Source organism: Lemur catta, chromosome 7, assembly GCF_020740605.2.
Source record: "Lemur catta isolate mLemCat1 chromosome 7, mLemCat1.pri, whole genome shotgun sequence".
NCBI classification, from domain to species: Eukaryota; Metazoa; Chordata; class Mammalia; order Primates; family Lemuridae; genus Lemur; species Lemur catta.
Window position 1 is genome coordinate 102,804,855 of NC_059134.1, and position 18,909 is coordinate 102,823,763.

Here is an 18,909-nt window from a genome sequence, read left to right on the forward strand (position 1 = left end):
TAAACCGATGCTTAAAACATGAAACTGAACGTTGGGAACAGGGTCCCCCCCAGAGGTGGGCAGTGCCAGGGACAGTGCCACATGCAAGCCCTGAGCAGAGAGCCCCGGGTTTAGAGCCTCCTCACAGGATGAACGGGACTTGGGCCATCTTTGCTCGAGGCCAACAGCCAGTGTCCCCACACTGGGCCTAGGGGGTCACGGGACAAGGAGACAAGGCTCTGGCCCAATGAGTGTCTGTTCGCATCAGGCAGATGTTGGCGCCTTGTGCAGCCCACGGGCCCAGGGGAGGTGAGCTCTGAAGGCGGAGGGGGAAGAAGGCTGCAGCCGGGGCCACGGGGGAGCACAGCTCTCGGCATGGAGGCTGGCAGGGCCCCAGCCCTGTGACTAATGCCACAGATGGCAGCTTCAACTGCAGACAGGCACTCTCTCACAGTCCCGTAGGCTGGAAGTCCAAGATCAGGGTGGTGGCAGGGTGGGTTCCCACTGAGGCTGAGAGAGAGACTGTTCCAGGCACCCCCCACCCCCGCTGCCAGGGCTTGTTCAGCTTGTTTAGCTTGTCTTGGCTTATAGAAGCGCCACCCCCGTCTCGGCCTTCATCTTCACATGGCAATCTCCCTATGTGCGTGTCTCTGTGTCCAAACTTCCCCTTTTGATAAGGACCCCGGTCAACTGGGTTAGGGTCCACCCAAATGGCCTCAACTTAACTGTCTGCAAAGACCCTCTTTCCAAATAAGGTCACACTTTGAGGCACTGGGAGTTATGACTCCAACATGTGAGTTTGGGAGGGACACAATTCAGTCCAGAACAAGAGTGGGGACACGGAGAGGGAGCATGCGCTGGCAGAGCAGTGGGGGAGGGGTGAGCCGTGTGGGCAGAGGGTCAGGACGGAGTCTCTGCTGAGCTGAGGCAGGTGTGTGCTCAGCCAGCACATGGGCACCCTAACCCAAGCCTGGCACTCTCGGCTCTCCTCCTCGCCCAGGGTCAGAGCCAGGCGCAGGCTGTCAGTGCAGCCAAGTTCTCCCCCAGGGGCTTCCTGTTCTGAGGTCTGTTTGACGGGGGTCCCCGCAGCATGCTCTTGTGGTCTGTGCCCTGGCAACAAAACCCAAGCCGCACAAATGTGCACCGCAGGCGCCACTGGTCTTCAGTAACTTGCAGAGCCTCCGGACACCCAGAGAAACCACAAAACCCATCGCTTTGGGAAAGTGGATGTTTTTAATGCTTTGACAGTTTCTACAGTTTAGTTACAAATGCTTTTCACTGGTGTAAACACTGAGGTTTCTTTATTAAATGTGAGATTTAAGGAGCCCCTTTACTGGCTTTTGCCAGTCCAACTTTGGGCCAGCGTAAGCAAGGGGATCACCCTCAGGGACTCTCCAGACCTCACAGCCACATCCACCCGCTGGGTGTGCACCTGTAGCTCAGGGGAACTCGCAGAGTGCTGACATGCAATATGTCACATCCTCATGTCCAGAGAGGCCACTGCAGGCCCCTCGCAGACTCTCCTCTCCCTCTGTGGGGGAAAGACTTCAGGCACAAGGTCAATGTTTTGTGTGATCCGAGCTCTGGCACAGGAGACTGAACCTTGGAAGCTCAGACGGTCACCTGCAGGTTACCGAGCAAATCAAAATGAATTTCACGAATGGCCCTGGACTGATTTTGAGACCGGCAATGTGCAGAGTTCAATCTGTCCCTTTCCAAAATTCTAAAAGCAGATGGCATCGAAGGCAGTGATCATCAGTTTGTGTTTCCATGGTGGCTGGCAGGAGTCACAAATCCAGTGGCTCCTCTGGCTGGGAAGGTGCCATCAGGGCCGGGGGAGGCTGCCATGTGGGAGTGGGAGGCCCAGGCCCCTGGGTGTCAGGTTTTCTGTTTTTTTCAACGGAAACAAATTCTGGACTTCTTATGTAAAGGGCTCGTACTCTTTGAATGCTGACAGCCAAGTTAAAGTTGACTGAAGCACCGTGGGGGCAGAATTTGGCCCTTGGCAACCTCAGGTTTACCTGGATGGGGACGGAGGGGAACATCCTGGGATGTGTGTGGATGGCCAGGTGGCACTGCTGGGGCTGGAGCCCGTTTCCTTCCTGCCGTTTGCCGCAGTCTGCTGGGGGAGGCAGCTCTCCTGGGAGGGCATGGGATGGAAGCCTGCCCTCAGGGCTGGCATGAAGGCAGCGCCACTAACCAGGAGCTGAGATGGGAATGACAACTGCTGCAGGAAGGATGGACCAGGGCACCTCAGGTAGGAAGTGCAAAGGGAGAGCACACCCCCAGAAACGCAGAAAACACCCCCAGGCGCTGGTCGGCATGAACAAGGCAGTACTCACTTTTTCGTTGCAGTCTCCTCGACACCTGTACTGGGGACCTGCCCAGAGCGGGGCCGCGTCCTCGCCTCTCCACCACGGCCTTGTGCGGGGCTGACCCTCGGGGGTCTGGGGGACAGGCACCCAGAGGCTCTTTGCTGCCATGTCGTCTTGCCAAAGCCTCTGTGCTGGCTTCATGGCGTCTGAGCCCAGGCAGCCTGCCCCCCCATCTGTTTTGTGCCCTGGGGATGCCATCGTAGTTCCTGCTCTGACTGCCTCTCCCATCTCCCTGCCACACCCTTGTCCCTAGCACTGATTCCCCACACCAACGCAGAGTGGTCCATCGTCCTAAACCTACCTCCTCACCCTCTCCTGCTGCCCCGGCCACCACTGAGCCATCTTGCTGTCCTGTGCTCATGCCTGCTGTTCTGCCTCGGGACTCCGCCCAGAGCACGCGTCCCCAGTGGAGCCGGGCCCCACGGTGCTGCTCCCACGCCTGCTCTCTTCTTCCTCCGCTCTGTCTTCTCGGGTGGCACTCAGCATGCCTGAGGTTATATTTGTTCACTTCCTGTTTGTCATGACTCCCGGTGAAAACATACTCTCCCAGGGGCAGGGACAGATTGGCATTTAATGGATGCTGAGAACAAAAATACTGGTTGGATGAGTGAATGAATGAAGGAATTCCTGAGTGAGCCTCTGCTGTGCTGGTCGGAGGGAGCAGAGAGACAGCAGCCTCATGGTAGGGGGCGAGCGGTGTCCCGAGAGCTGAGGTCTGGCTGAGTTGGGCCGTTTTCTTCTGCCCTCAGAGAACTCTCATTGCTCTCTCCCTCCATCGGGCTTCCTTACTTCCTAAATTCCTCTGGTTTCCTAATTATACTCTGAGAAAATCAGTGACAGGGAGAGCCTCCAGGAGTCCCTCTGCAGTGACGGCCGCTGCCACCCTGAACTAGGTGGGCTTGGTCCTCCCCTGAGACGGCATTTGCAGGGCAGTGGAAGGGGGACCAAGGGTGTTTGTAGAACCAGACTGGGGTGAACAGGGACAAGCTGTCCCACAGCAGTAGGGCTGCCCCTCCCTGGGCTTCTCGGAGCTCTGCAGCCACCCCAGTGTGACCAGCCTCAGCACGGGGAGCCAGGCCTGGCTGCACGGGGGTCAGTTGCGAAAGTTCACCAAGGAGCACACTTGCGCTTTGGTGAAAAGAAAAGTTAACAGAGTTTTAAAGTTCTTAAACAATCCACCACAGAAATGATGGCTGGGGATCGCTGAGGGGCATGGCCTCAGGGCTCCTTCTCTGTTTACAGCCAAGGTGGTGCGTACAGTCACTGGAAACTGCACCGTCCCTGCTGCCAACTAGAGACAGCATGTGCTGGGCACAGGTGCCCTCAGGCCAGCGCTCACACTTGGAAGCTGCAGGGATGAAGGTGCCGGAGCCCACCTGTCGGGCTCAGTTCAGTGGACAGGGAATGGGGCCAGGGCACTTTCATAACAAAGTTTAAAAACTACCCTCAGGTTGTGCACATCGTAGCCAGAGCCAAACACCCGCCAGTCCCCACCTTCCTCCAGGGAGTGGTGTGGGGCAGTGAGTGGAGGATGCTCTGCTGCCGGGCTTTGCTTGGGGAGGTAAGAAGAGCACGTGGCAGAGGGCCAGCCCTGCCTCTGCCTGTGGGATGCCACCTCGAGTCTGTTTCGGCACCAGGCATGTTTGCCACAGTGGGGACGACAGGGCAGGGGAGGTAACAGACTCTAAAGGGGCCACGAGCTCCTAAGTGCCGGGCAGAGGCCAGGGTGCGGCAGCCACTGACCCTCCCTGAGACGCTGGGGCAGCTGTCCAGGCACCATTCCTCTCGCACCTTGTCGAGCCAGGCCCCCGGGCGGGAGGGAGCTGGGGGAGGAAAGGGGCTGTGTCGGTGTGACGTGTGTTCCCAAAATATGGGAGAAGCACTTCAGTGCCATGTTTCCTCTTCTCTGTGGAAGTGGAAAGAGTGCTGCAGCCTGACCCTGCAAACCTCTTGGTTCCCTGGCTCTTGGCAGGTAGTTGGGGCCGTGAAAATCGCTCTAGGCCGGCGTAAGTGACCACCTAAGAGTGCTCGGGTTAAATCAGGGCTGGGCCATGCACCATAGCAGCTGCAGAGCTCTCAGCTGAGACCACTGTGGGTCAGAGGAAGGGCCAGGCTACAGGAAGCTCTGCCTCCCTGGCCTCCTCAGCCTCCTCAGCCACAGTGGCATTTGTTTTGGTTCCTTGAAAGCACCGCTGCTTCCAAAAAGACTGGTCTCACGACACCTCCCTGCGTTTGCCCTCTTCAGACCACTCTGTCTGCTCAGGTGGGTGCCATGTGGCCCTTCTCTCCCATTGGCCCTCACGGACCCCGCCCTTCCTGTCTTCCCACAGGTTAACAATGAGAATGTCGTCAAAGTTGGCCACAGGCAGGTGGTGAACATGATCCGCCAGGGAGGGAATCACCTTGTCCTTAAGGTGGTCACGGTGACCAGGAATCTGGACCCGGACGACACTGCCAGGAAGAAAGGTACGTGCCCTGCCGGGGTGGGAAGGGCAGCTGTGGGGCAGGGGCCTTCGCTCTAGCCAAGCCTACCCACCCAAGAGCCCGAGAATTGGGCCCATGACATTGACTCAGGGCTCACAGGCTGCCAGAACCATCTGTGCCCCCCGTCACCAGCAGGCACAGGCAGACAGCCGGACAGTGTCCCTTCTGCTGTGCTTCCCATTCATTGTCCCTTCCCTGCCCTCCTAAGTGCCCGTCCTTCTCCATCCTGAGCGCACCTGCCCACCCCTGATCCCCACAGCCCAAATGGAGCCACGTGACCTGCCCACAGAGGGGTGTCTGCCTGGCCTCCCCACAGAAAACTGCAGGCTCGAGGGCCAGGGTGGGCTCGAGGCAAAGGCGGGAGGGGGGTGTACTGCAGCCAGGCTGTCACACCTGTCTCCATCTGCCATCAAGCTCCCCCACCTCCGAAGCGAGCGCCGACCACAGCCCTCACCCTGCGCTCCAAGTCCATGACCTCAGAGCTGGAGGAGCTCGGTAAGAGTCGCCCGTCCAGCCCACCCCAGCCTGCACGTGACCCCGTGCCTGCTTGCCCCCTTCCTGCCCCCAGCAATGGCATCTGCGAATGCCCTGCATGCCCGACTGCCCTATGCTTGGCCTCTCCAGCCGGAGCCTTGTGGGCTGTGGTTCTGCCTTTCCTCTTTCCTGTTGATCTAACATTGTTTTGTTTTGCATTTTTGGGCCTCTCACTAGTGGATAAAGGTAAGCAGCTCCCCCTGCTACCTGGGGCACCCCAACTGACACCAGCCTCGGGGCCTATGCAAGCTCCCCCTATGCCCACTCGGGGCTCAGACCAGAAGGCCCCAGCCCCAGGGACCTGGCACAGTGGCAGGCTTGGCAGATCTATCTGCCCACCAGGCTTAGGGAGCGCCCAGCACCTTCTTACAAGGTCTGCAAGGAACAGAGAGAGGCTCTCAGTCATTGTAGCCCAGGCTACAAGATGGGGCCTATTAGCCACCTGGGCCGTGGTGGCTGTTAAATGCCATATCAGGGAGTCGCCATGGAGCCCAGGAACACCTCTTGGAAGAGGATGGTTCTGGAGCAAGGGTGGGGGTGGTGGAGATGCCCACCCCACCGGAAGCAGGGATAAGGGCTAGTGAAGGCAGCCCACATGGGCACAGAAACAAAACCAAGCTCAGGGAGTTGATGGGGTTCCTTCCTCCTTGCTGTCCTGGACGAGGGGCCACCTTCCCGGGGCCTCTAGTGCACACTGCGGGTGATGTGGTGGACCGGGCTTCCCTGGCAGAGGCTGGCGACTGCCGATCAGCACAAGGCCTTGGTCTTCTAGAAAAGAAGAACCCCCCACAAGCGCTTCTCTTTCTGGCCCCTGCCCTGCCCTGCCCTCATCTTGTTCAAACACAGCCCCGCAAGGAAGAGCCCAGTTTCCACATGCCCCAAACCTTATGGGCAACAGAAGTGTGGACTGCCACACGCTCTCCTCTAAAGGGAGGTGGCAAGTGTCAGGCTCAGTCTTCTAAGAGGCCTATCATGGGGCTCCCTAAGAGGGATGAGCCAACAGCTCCTCTTTATAAGGGGGGGCTCCAGCTCAGCCATGCAGGGCGTCCTGAGCCCCACTGCTCTGGGAGAAACCACGTCCCACCTGGGCAGGCGTCCCTTCTCCTCCGCCAGGCAGGCTTACGAGCAGGGCACAGGGGAAGGAGCCGCCGGAGGCCAGGCTGCTGGAGACAGCGCAGCCTGCGTCTGCAGCCGCCCTGGCCCCCGCGTGGGTGTGGGGGTGCCATCCACTGGCTCACGGCGCTCCTTTCTGTTTGCAAGCCTCGGTGCGGAGGAAGAAGGGTAAGGGAGGAGCAAATGTCCGTGTAGTCCCCTGCCCGTCACACCTGTGGAACAGAAACCCCCTGTGTGACTGCCACGTGGAGTCTGTAGTGTGCCACGAGCCCTGTGTTGTCACCTCGTTTCCCCAGCCCTGGAACGCATCCTGTCTCCATCTGCTTTGCTCCTGTTTGTGATCCCTCCCTACGCGTCCTGTTTCTTCCCTCAACTGTGTCCACATCATCACGACCATGAAACCTCCAGGGAACTCTGTTCAGGCACAGCTGGGCAGGCACGTGGCCTTTGCACTCTGACCCCCTGGCTGTATTCCTGACCCCAGGGGCAGAGGCTGCCTCCCTTTAGCACCCAGAAAGCCCCTGCTCCCCAGCAGGCCACCCCACAGCAAGAGAAAGTGTGCCTTGCGTGGGGAGGGAAGGGAGCTGTGTGGCCCTCTGGCCACACCTCTCCAGCTGCCGCCCCTTCCAAGCAGCCACCCGCATGTAGGGCGATTGCCCCCCTGGCTGCCAGAGACAGATACCCTAACAATTAAAGAAGCACCCCCAACTCAAGATTGCTTTTCCCAAGGAGTGGGAGGGAACCCTAGCACGGGGCCTTAGGAGCATCTTCACTCTATCCCAAATGCTGGCGTGGGCGATGGAATTCCCGGTGGGCTTCCTAGGCTCCAGCACAGAGAACGCCCTTCTCTCTGAGGGTCACGGATTCCATTTCTATATGAACTCCCCTTGAATCCAAGGCCAAACCCCAGCTCACCAGAACAGCCTCTCTGTTCAGCAGACCTTCCTGAAGACGACACCCCACCGTGGGCTCCCACTGTGACAGAGCCGGCCGAGCCTCCGTGGGTACCTGTGGCCTGCTTGGACCCCAGCCCCATCCACTCCACCCTCCCCCACCAGCAACACCTCTGGCAGATCAGAGGACAGATGCCATGGTCTGCATGGCCAGGTGGAATCCACCAGGGGACAGGCAGGAGTCCCAGAGAGTGGAGATCCACATTCCGTTTGAATAGCAGAGAAAACTGGCTGCAAATTTGTGATTAAATGCCCCTGGCCCCACTGCATTAGGGGATCCAGCTGGGGCCCACCCTCACGCACACAGCCAGGCCCTGAGCCTCAGCTCCTCATCCGCACAGCGGGTGCTGCCCGTCGCCACTCCCAGTCCCACGGGATCGCACCTGGCAAGTGTGTGGCACACAGGAGCTATGCAGCACGTGCTCCGGCTCAGCCTCTTGAGCAGTTCCATCCTACTCCACAAGGGCTGCCGTGGGAAAAGTCAGGCCACTATGGTTGTACCAGGTTGAAAAGTGTCCTCCCAAAACTCATGTCCCCCCAGAACCTGCGAATGAGACCTTATTTGGAAGTAGGTCTTTGCAGATGTAACCAAGATGAGGTCACACTGGGTTAGGGTGGGACCTCCCTAAAAGGAGGAAGGACCGAGCCAAGGAAGACCAAGGATTGCTAGCCACCACCAGGAGCTGCAGAGGCAGGAAGGACGCCCCCCCCCCGCCCCCCCGTCCCAGATCCTTCAGAGAGCACGTGGCCCTGCCCATGCCTTGACCTTGGACTTCCAGCCTCCAGAGTATGAGAGGATAAATTTCTGTTGTTTTAAGCCACCCAGTTTGTCGTCATTGGTTTTGGCAGCCCCAGGAAATTAATATAATAGTAAAACAGCTCAAATCCCAGCTCGACCCATGCCCTAAGCTACACCCTGATTAGTGATGCCGAGTCTTCATTTCTCTGTCTCTAAAACCCCTTTATTTAGTCTTCAAGTACTTACTGAGCACCTGCCCTAGTCCCCAGACACCATGCTGGGCTCAGGCTCCAGGTGAGCGACCCCCGTGCTGCCTCGTGAGTGCATCCTGGCCCAGGACAGCTGTGGGGGCACAGGCAGAAGCCACCTGGAGGCAGGGGTGGGCAGACAGGCCCCTGGCCCTGGGCACATGGGGCGACTACGGCCCCTCCCTGCCAGGCACCTCCGCCTGCACCCAGACTCATCCCTCGCAGGCCAGGACCAGCCCACCAGCATCCAGACGTGCCCTTCCCATTCCTGCATTGCCTCTGTGGAAGATTAAGCCAACAGGCCACCAGCTGGCGACAGCCGGTGCTTCTAACACGTGTGGCTTTTGTCCTCTAACATCTGGTGCTGTGTATGTTCTTGTTTTCCTTTTGGAAATGGTGTTGCAGAGGAAATCCCGCATTGCACTCTCACCTGAGACAGGGGAGGTGAGCAAAGCCACAGGTTCAAGGTCACACCAGGGGAGGGAGCAGCATCAGCAGCACTAACAGGTCCCGCACATCTCGGCTGATAGGAATGTCCCGTGGATCTGACTGCGGGAAAAGCGGAAGGGCTTGAGCGGCTCAGTTCTGGTCTCACTGGACGTTTCTGGAGGGTCTGGTCGGGACTGCTCTCCCCAGGATGGCTCTGAGGAGTGACTGGGGCCTGGGCTCACCCAGCATGTGGCTACATGCAAAGGAACTCACAGGACATTGGACCTAGAGTCGCTTCAGTGGGATCCTGTTTTCTACCTGGGGAACCAGGAGACTAGTCCTGGGACACCTTACCTCAGCATGGCCAGTGGGGTGGTTTCATTAGTTTGGTGACTCCCTTGTGACTTGCTGAGGGCACAGGGCACGCTGCTTTCTGCACTCTCTCGGGGGTACTCTTGTTGAAGTCAGCTCACGGGCTGGGGGACTGGTGGCAGGCAGGTGACAAAGCCGCCACCTCCCCTCCCAAAGTACGCTCTTCCCTCTGTCCAGAAGTTGGCAATTTATGCTGGTTAGCATCACATCTGTCTTCTGAAGAGAACATAAGTTTGCTTAGAGAATCAAAATGCAGGGTTACTGCTGGAGAATTTCCATCAGCTCCTTGCTAGATTGTTTAAGATTTGGCAGATGTCTAAGGATTGTTTTCAGTCACCAAGTACTTCATTTTAAGACTGCAGGGGGCTGGATTCCCTAATCCCCTTCATCCAGAGTACCTGAATAGAGACCCAATTTCTGGCTTTTATAAATCAAGCAGAATCCGTAGACGCCTAGAATGAAAAGCAGGAGGTGCAGTCTGACAGCTTCTCTTAAAAGCCTTCAGGTTCCAGCAGAGAATATGTCAAAGACAGAGCTGAGCTGAGCCAGGCCACCAGCTTCCCACTGGCCAGCATATCCAAGAGACAAGGGCTAGCAGGGGACCCACGCAGGGATTTCCCTCTTTTCATTTGAATTACACGAACAACACAAATTCTAACTTAAAAGGGAACTGTGGCCCCGACCCTACCACACCAACAAACCAAGGTGCTCTCACGTGTTCTGGTTCAGAAGAACATTTGTGCTAAGGGTAGAGGCAGGAGGGGGAAGGTTTAAAACAGAGACAAGGACATCCCCAGTCAAGGTGGCCGCTGCTCCAGGGGATGTGCCTTCAATAACGTGGCCAAGCCTACCCCTCTGATATGGCAACACTGATGTCAACAGCGTCCCCTCCCCTTCACTGTTCAGCCAGCCAGACAAGGCAGATTATTCTGACGGTGACCTAGCGATTTGCAAATAAGTGTCCTGCTGCTGTTGCCCACGAGGGCTGGGAACCCCTATCTACATGACAGGCACAAGGGTTGGGTGACCTCAGTGCCAGCTACAGCTCCTACCTGGTCCCACAGTTTCCTGACTTTAAGCATGAGACCCTCAATGTTTTTCTCTGCAAAATGGGAAAAATCCCTCCCCTACAGCTAGGTTCTCAACAGTCCCACCTGGGCAAGGCACTGTTGTTGGTGACCATGCTGCCTCTGCCTCACCCAGGGCACACCCTTCACTCGAGGTGTATTTTCAGGGTGCCTGCCACACGCCCTGAGATCCTAAGATTGGTAGCCTGCTGTGGATAGAAGTGAACCAGCCCATCAGCTTTGGGGTTTGTTAATATAAAAGAAACAGACTCATGGCTTCTGGAAGGGCCCAGGTGGAAACAGGAGCTTCTGGAAGACTTGGCTGGTTTAAATCTTAATCACAGGAGAGCTGTTCCACCCTAGAGTCCCTCACCCCGATGTGCCTAGCCGATGCCCAGGGCCTTCCCTGCAGGGCGTGGCCATCTGCCTCTCACAGGTCTGGCACCTCCATCAGTGCTCAAAGCTGACAACCTTCCCTTGCCTGGGCACCCCGGCCGCCACCTTTACTTTCAGAGCTTAAAATAACTTAAAATAGAGGTTAGCCCAGGAGGGATGTCCAGGTGTTCCTGGCTCTGATGACCTCTCCCACATCTCGATGGAATCCGGCCCAGGCGCGAGCGAGAGGACAGCCCTGGTTCACCTGCACGCGGGGAGGGCTCCCCTCACTGTCAGCAGCTGCGCACAGGACCGGACAGGCTGCATTCTGCAGCCGCCCCAGAACCTGCCATCTGAAACGGCCCCATGAGATGTCTTGTTGGGCTGCAGCTGTTCTTCCCCTAACTTGACGGCATGCCCTCTGGACCCATGTTCCTGCACACCCCTCGGGCCTCGCCCTCCACTGGGATCAGAAGAGGGCCCCAACCAACTATCGGGAGGAGCTGGTGGGTCCCCGAGTGGCTCACTGCAGCTGTGGGTCATAGCTCCCTAGTGCTGGCGGGAGATCTCACCCTCCCTTTGCTGGAGGACACCAGCAGCCACACTTCAGCCAACAGCCACTGCCAAGGGACAGAACAAGCTGGTCAGTCAGCTCGCCAAGGCAGGCCACACAAGCGTCACCTGAGCCTGAGTGAAGGGGGAGCAAGGCCTGGGCAGATGCAGCTAAGCTGGAGAAACCTGCACAGAAACGAGTTCAGTCCCAGCCCAGACCTCTAAGGGGAAAAGCTCCTTGGAGAAAGCAAAGCGCTGGGATTGTTGGCAGGTGGACGTGGCACATATAGCCCAGTGGGGGGGACAGGGACTCTAGCCGAGGGGAGAAGGTGGGAAGAGGCAGCTACAGGTAGCACGCGCTCTGCAGGAGGCACTGGGCGGTGGGAGGTAGGAGCCTTGAGTGCAGGGGAGGACACTGCGGCTGGGGTGTAACCACTGCCACGTGAAACGGGAGTCGGGTGTTTCTCCTCGCTGGGCCTGACCAGTTCCCTAAGGGGCAGGTGCTTGCCCTCCCTAGAGGGGACAAGATGCTCCCCCATGGAGGAGGCATCAGTCAAATCAAAGAACCAGAAGAGCTCATGGGCCCAGAGTCGCAGGAGAGGTGCCAGGAGGTGGGAGCAGCAGTGGGGCAGGTGAGCCTGCAAGCTGGAGCGCGCAGTGGGGGCGGGTGCCTGAGACGTGCCTGGCGGCCAGTAGAGCAGGACAGGGTTGGGCCTCCTTGCTCTGTGTGACCCCTCAGCGTCCTGCTGCGAGGAGACTGCAATAACGGTGCAGACCAGGAGTCGGCAAACGCCTTCCGTAAAGGGCCGGATAGTAACTGTTCGGGCTTTGCAGGCCACGTGGTCTCTTGCACATTCTCCTTCCTTTTCTTCTCCTTTTCACAACTCTTTGAAAATGTAAAAACCGCCCTGAGGCCAAGGGCCATCCCAGAACAGGCATGAGCCAACCCCGGGTCTAAAACACAGGCCTGGCATCAGGCACCTTCACCCGGAATTCACCATGGAAACATTTCCTCGGGTGTCAGGGCTGTGTACGTGTCAGCTGCTCTATGAGGTTGAGGGGCTGTAGTGGGGACCCAACTCCGTCCCCCACTTCCAGCCCACCCCCTTTCCTCTCCCTGCTCTTCCACTTGGGGGAGGCTGGTGCCTTTGTCTTGGGTGACACTGAGCAGTGCTGTGGCTCTGGAGGGCTTTGCCTGTGGGTCAGGTCCTGGTGAGAAGCTGCCGTTACAAGTGACTTCCACTGCATCTTAAAAACAACTTGAAGACGTGGGCCTCTCTCCCCGGGTTCTGGTTAGTTCCCTGACTCTCATGCCAGCCTCATGGCTCAGGGTCTGAGCCCTTTTGATGGCATGCACTTCACAGGGAGCCACTGACCCCAGCAGTGGGATGAGGGTTGCCTAGCAAAAGGCCTCAGGCGTGTAGCAGAGTGTTCTCCTGGGGGGCAAGGCAAGTGCTGTGCCTCACAGGATCCAAAATGGGATGTACCCACCAGGCATCACTCTGCACTGGCTTCATCCCAGCCAGTGGTATCTCACAAGCACAGCTGGAGTTGCGTAGAGCCTTTTCCACGGTGCATGTGGGGTCCAGGCATGGTAACTCACTCCTGTAATCCCAGCACTTTGGGAGCCTGAGGCAGGAGGATCGCTTGAGGCCAGTAGTTCAAGACCAGCCTGGGCAACATATCAAGACCCTGTCTCTACAAAAAATAGAAAAATTAGTCAACTGTGGTGCTCACGCCTGTAGTCCAGCTACTTGGGAGGCTGAGGCAGGAGCACCACTTGAGCCCAGGAGTTTAAGGTTGCAGTGAGTTATGACAACACCACTGCACTCTAGCCAGGGTGACAAAAGTGAGACCCTGTTTCAAAAAAAAAAAAAAAAAAAAATTAGCTAGGTGTGGTGGCATGTGCCTATAGTCCTAGCTACTGGGAAGGCTGAGACAGGAGGATCACCTGAGCTCAGGAGTTCAAGGCTTCAGTGAACTAAGATCGAGCCACTGCACTCCAGTCTGGGCTACAGAGTGAGACCTCGTTTCTTAAAGCCAAAAAACACAAAAAAACCATACAGGGACCCAAAGACTGATTCTGCCGGCTTCCATGAATGGGGGTCCCTGCACTGTAACAGCCCCAGACAGACCCTGTGCCTGATCCCAGACATCCCAGAGATAAAGCCAGGGCATCAGATAGTTCTAGGATTTGCTTCAGTTTTCAATTTAAAAAGTAAATATTTTAAATTTCTTTTTAAAATTTTTTTTAATTTCTAGGGATCGCTTATAACTAAGCTTTGGCTTTCTTTTTCAAAAACAAATGGAATGTTCTATTGGGAGAAATAAATGGGGACCTCCCTGTGCAGCACATGCTCAGACTTCTGGGGGCTCCTAAACACCCGCACTGTCCAGGTGGCCCCTGTTCTGGGTATGGGGTCCTCACACCTTGGCATCTGCATTTGGTTGCAAAAGAACCGCATTTCTGAGTCTTAAAAAATTCCAAAAGTTGGTTTAGTGAATACTATCAAAAGTACCATTAATAAGAACAAAGTGATTCCACTAAAGAAACGGCCTAGAGTTTCGGGACCCGGGGTGGGCTGAGCACTTCCCGAGGAGGAGGCCAAGTTGCTGGGGGTCTTCCACCCCAGCCTGTGTCAATGTGTCCCCCCCAGGGCAAAGTCTGGGGAATGAGACAATGCTCCAGTGGGACGCATGTGGCAGAGAGACACGTGCACGCTCCCCACAGTGGGGCAAATGCCCACCTGCATGATTTCAGATGCTGAGTGATTGCTGCGCTTTTTCCTTTTCCTCACTAAGCTTCGGCCTCCGCTGACTATGGGGGGCCTGCTCCAATCCCCATGGTTATGTTGCAGATAAACCCGACGAGATAGTCCCGGCCTCCAAGCCCTCTCGAGCTGCCGAGAACATGGCTGTGGAGCCAAGGGTGGCGACCATCAAGCAGCGGCCCACCAGCCGGTGCTTCCCGGCTGTCTCGGACATGAACGTGAGTGGCCGTGCCCCCCGGGGACTGTGGGGGAGGGGCCTGGGGGGAGCTCTGCAGGAGCAGAGGTGGCCATCTCAGCAGCTGAGGTTCACACTCCCTGTGCCATCCAGACGGAGCCAAATCTAAGTGGCCACAGCACGTGCACCCTGGTCCAGCGCAGACCCACAGTGGAGGCACAGCCCATGCTAGTGCCCACGCCTCACCACGCATCTACCCACCACCCTGGCCTCGGCTCGGTCGCTCAGTGCCCTCAGCCTCAAGGGCACCCCCCACCACGTGCCCAGCTGAGGACCTTTGAGCTCTCGGCTGTGCTCTTCAGACAGAAGGGACCTTGGCTCCCCGTCCACCAGGGCACAGAAGCATTCCCGTGTGGAAGGAGTGCAGTGGCCCTTACAGGCAGAGGCGTCTGCACAAACGCTGGGCCACACGCTCTGAGATCTGGGCGACAGTCGTACTCGGAACTGTAACTGCCAAGAAGGAAGTGCTTGGGTTCAGAGCTTGCCGGATGTACCAGGTGCCCAGCTCAGAGCAGGCGGCCCTTGCCACATCCCCTTCCCTCCAAGGACAAGGACGTGGTCTCTGTTTTCCAGACGTAGCTCTCTGTGCCTGGTACCAGATTCCAGCACTACCTGTTACCATTACTTACTTACTCTTCTCTTGAATCAGTTTGAAACAGGTGCACTTTGTTTAATTTAGCCTTTTCTTAAAAAATAACACCCATAAATATCATAAATTTGATGTGAGTTTTATGTAATATGCATTAAAGCAAACAAAACTGTTAATGATTAAAATTAAATGCTCACCCTCACACCTCGTCCCCTCCCCTCCCCTCTGGTGCCCTGCGAGGCACACCCTGCACTCGGAGCTGCAGTCAGCCCTCCCCACCGGCCCTGCCCCCCACCCTCAGCTCAGATGCTCCCCGACCCCTGACTAGCCTCATGGGACAGCTGCCCTTGACCCCTCAGAGGACCAGGGTCCCCTCCCCCCCCCAGCCTCAGGGCTGCAGAGCCCGGGTGAGGCTGCACCTCCACATTGGAGTCAAAAGCTTACATACGAATGTTTCCAGGGATCTACATCTGACATTTTTCCAGAATCACACTGGCAACCTCAGTTTTGCAGACAAGGCCACAGCCCAGGGCAGGGAGAGAATTGGGAAGACGTGGCACAGGGAATCTGTTTCCAAGGGGGTGAAGGGAAGTTCTAGGCTCCTCCTAGAGCAGGCCGAGGAGGGGGAAAGCTGGGGACAGCCCACTGCTGCAGACTCGGAGCCATGTTCCAGAGCACTCTCGAAGCTCGCCCATGCTAACAGGCACATTGGGCTCATCCACGCAGCACCCAGTACCTGGTGCACCCTCACACACGCTGTGGGGCTGGCGCTATTAGCCCGTTCTATAGGAGGACAACAGAGGCTCCTGTTTTAAGGCCTTGACTAGGTCCCACGGCACGTGGGGAGCTGGGGTGTGGACCTGGGTCGGACCCCACTGTGCACTGCTCTGTGTCCCTTCCCACAGGCCATCTGTTCTGGCCCCATGCTCCCAGACTCGTCTGCACAGCTAGTCTGGTGAGCGGGGTCACTGCAGAGCCCAGCTCCACGGAGCAGGGTGTGCTGTCATCTAAACAGGGCCAGAGGCTGACGCCAGCAGGAGCCAATAGGAAAGGCACAGAGAGGAGCGGCAGTGACAGACTGGACCTTATCACCCTCTGGGCTTTGTGACCCTGGGTGGGGCTGGTCCAGGCAGAGTCTCACCCTGGGCTCTGGTTTGCAGTCCGTGTACGAGCGCCAAGGCATTGCTGTGATGACGCCCACCGTTCCTGGGAGCCCAAAAGGCCCATTTCTGGGCATCCCTCGAGGTACGATGCGAAGGCAGAAATCGATAGGTAAGAAGCGTGACCCGCACCCACAGAAGTTGCCCCTTGGCTTTCAAACGCAGCCTCAGAGCCCCTCAGGGAGCCTGGGCCACTGGGCCCACCACAGCTGCCCTGGCACACCCACCCCCAGCAAGTCCCCACCAGCCCACCCCCCAGAGGGCAGGAACCCGGGTTCACCCACCAGGTAGCCATTTGAACATCAGGTGGTGTGAAACTTCCCCACCCCCATGGATACAAACTCCAGGGTGGTTTCTCTATCCTAAAGCCAAGTCGTTTGTGAGAATACCCTTGGGTGAAGGGGTCACATGCCAGGAAGGAAGGTGGGGGGTGCACGGGGTGATTTAGGCCAGCCCCAGCCCACCCTGCATGGCTCGGAGTGGGCAGGCCAGTGGGCTCCCACACCCCCAGGCCACTGCCATGTTCTGGAGGATGAGCTCAACGGACACACTTCTAAGGGTGGTTGGGTCAGGTTCTTGAATTGTAATGAAATAATGTACTGTGTGTTGTAGCAAACTGCTTACCTTTCTTGTTAATGTCACAGTTATTTCTACTGACTCTGTTACAGGCAAAGGTAAACTTGACCTTTTAAGACTGTCCCTTTGTGCGATAATCTGGCACTGTCTTTCTCACGTAAATTTTCTCAGAAGCAAAGGCCCCAGCAGACGCTGTTGGGCCCCGCCCTGTAAAGAGCCAACCGGCAGCCCTGGGGACCCTGGCTCAGCCTGGACCCGCCCCGGGGTCACTGCACTGGGAGTTCTGGGAATGCGTCTTGGCTACTTGCGTGTTACTAGTTTGAGGTGAATGACAGCAGGCAGTAACTAAACAAGTGACAGTGGAGGTGATGTCTGCTGTGTGTAAAACCCACCCAGCGCCAGCGAGCTCAGGGCCGCGGCAGAGCTGCGTATGCGCCATGTTGAATCCCTGGCTCTTTTACTGGTTAATAACAGTCGATTTCCTCCTGTCAGACAGCAGAATCTTTCTATCAGGTCAGTGAATCCTTACAGTTTGGAATCTGTAATTTGAATGTAACCTAATTTACCTTATAAGGTGTATTCCTAAATTATTACTCCTTGGGAACGGAACTGTCGGGCAACCAACATGCAGTGAATGGCTGATGCAGAATGCCTTTAGCAACCATCTTTGAGATGCCAAAAGATCTTCCCACAAGGAGTATGCTAAATTTGGAATACCCTTATCAAATGGAAGTTTGCATTGGAATAAATTATTGTAGTTTGTCCTAGGAATTTTTTTATTTCAAGTAATTTATTTTGAAAAACCTGCATGCCCCTGACGTGCGATCCTGCGTGTCTGTCGGTGTGTGTGTGCGTGCCTTGCCCCTCCCCCTGGAGTGCCCTCTGCTACTGTTTCTGTGTCTTGGACTGTCGGGCAGTCTGGACAGTCACACCCAAGCAACACATCCAGAGACCCTCAGGCCACAGCCTCAGCCACACCCTCACATGCTCAACACCCACAGGCTTTCACTGGGGCCACTCACGGAACCTGACTTTGACTCTGCCAAGTCAGCTGAACCTGGGCCCTGGTCAGTCATGGTCGTGGCAGCCTGCTGCACCCTCAGCCCCTGCTCCAGAGGGTCTTAGATGGGACCAGTTCTAGAGCTTCCATGATAACCCAGAGGGGCTCACTGAGGCCCCTCAGCTGAGGGTTTGCTTGGGATCCTGCTCCCGGCTTGGGCTGGAGTCTTTGATTAAAGAGAAAATGAGGGCTCCCTCCCCTCAGGGGCATGTTCCAGAGCCAGTGCGACCCTTCCTCTGAGCCGGCCACGCACAGCCATCCTTCCCAGGACCCAGGGAGCTCCGAGACGCACGCAGTGTGGTCCAGAGAAGTCAGGCAACAAAACAGGTTCATGTCACCCTAGAAGATACCATCACAGTGACACACAGGGCCACCAACAAGCAGATGGCTCTGCTGGTGGGTAGCAGGCCTCCCTGCAAGTCTAGGCAGGATCAGAGCGAGCAGAGTCCTTGGCACTGCCACTATCTGTGCCACAGAAGCAGATGCAACAGCACCTGCAGCCCTGTGCCCTTTGCCCTCATTTCAGATGGGCAGGTGACAACCTCAGCACCCCTAGCCCTAAACCCCCACCCAGGGGCCATTACCAAGCCTGAAAGGGCATGGATGGACAGATGCCTCCTAATCTAGACAGACTCTGCCCCAACAGGAGAGCAAAAGCGCACACACATGCAGCCCCGAGGTCAGCTGCCCTCCCTCAGCAACTCTCTCGGGTTCCTCACACGGCTCCCACACCACACACGTGCCCCGGAGAGCAATGCAGCAGCAGCACACACTCACTGCACCCTCGTGCACACGCACTCGGGAGAGCAATGCAGCGGCAGCGCACACTCACTGCACCCTCGTGCACACGCACCCGGGAGAGCAATGCAGCGGCAGCACACACTCACTGCACCCTCGTGCACACGCACCCGGGAGAGCACCGCAGCGGCAGCGCACACTCACTGCACCCTCGTGCACACGCACCCGGGAGAGCACCGCAGCGGCAGCGCACACTCACTGCACCCTCGTGCACACGCACCCGGGAGAGCAATGCAGCGGCAGCGCACACTCACTGCACCCTCGTGCACACGCACCCGGGAGAGCAATGCAGCGGCAGCGCACACTCACTGCACCCTCGTGCACACGCACCCGGGAGAGCACCGCAGCAGCAGCGCACACTCACTGCACCCTCGTGCACACGCACCCGGGAGAGCAATGCAGCAGCAGCGCACACTCACTGCACCCTCGTGCACACGCACCCGGGAGAGCAATGCAGCAGCAGCGCACACTCACTGCACCCTCGTGCACACGCACTCGGG

The 18,909-nt window shown here is 57.3% G+C and overlaps 1 protein-coding gene and 1 long non-coding RNA gene across 2 annotated transcripts in view; one reads left to right on the forward strand and one right to left on the reverse strand.

Moving 5' to 3' along the window:
• Positions 1 to 1,225: 1,225 nt before the first annotated feature.
• LOC123642793 lies at positions 1,226 to 3,078 on the reverse strand. Its single transcript, XR_006736516.1, has 3 exons — positions 2,656 to 3,078; positions 2,001 to 2,426; positions 1,226 to 1,866 (listed from the first exon to the last, which is right to left on the reverse strand). It is a non-coding gene; the product is annotated as an uncharacterized LOC123642793 (long non-coding RNA).
• Positions 3,079 to 3,656: 578 nt separating this feature from the next.
• SHANK2 (SH3 and multiple ankyrin repeat domains 2) overlaps positions 3,657 to 18,909 on the forward strand; it is a 32,131-nt gene continuing 16,878 nt past the window's right edge. The window contains 6 exon segments of the mRNA XM_045557075.1: positions 3,657 to 3,716; positions 3,805 to 3,915; positions 4,685 to 4,820; positions 5,253 to 5,333; positions 14,079 to 14,209; positions 15,976 to 16,087. Coding sequence (XP_045413031.1) covers positions 3,657 to 3,716; positions 3,805 to 3,915; positions 4,685 to 4,820; positions 5,253 to 5,333; positions 14,079 to 14,209; positions 15,976 to 16,087 — 631 coding nt within the window.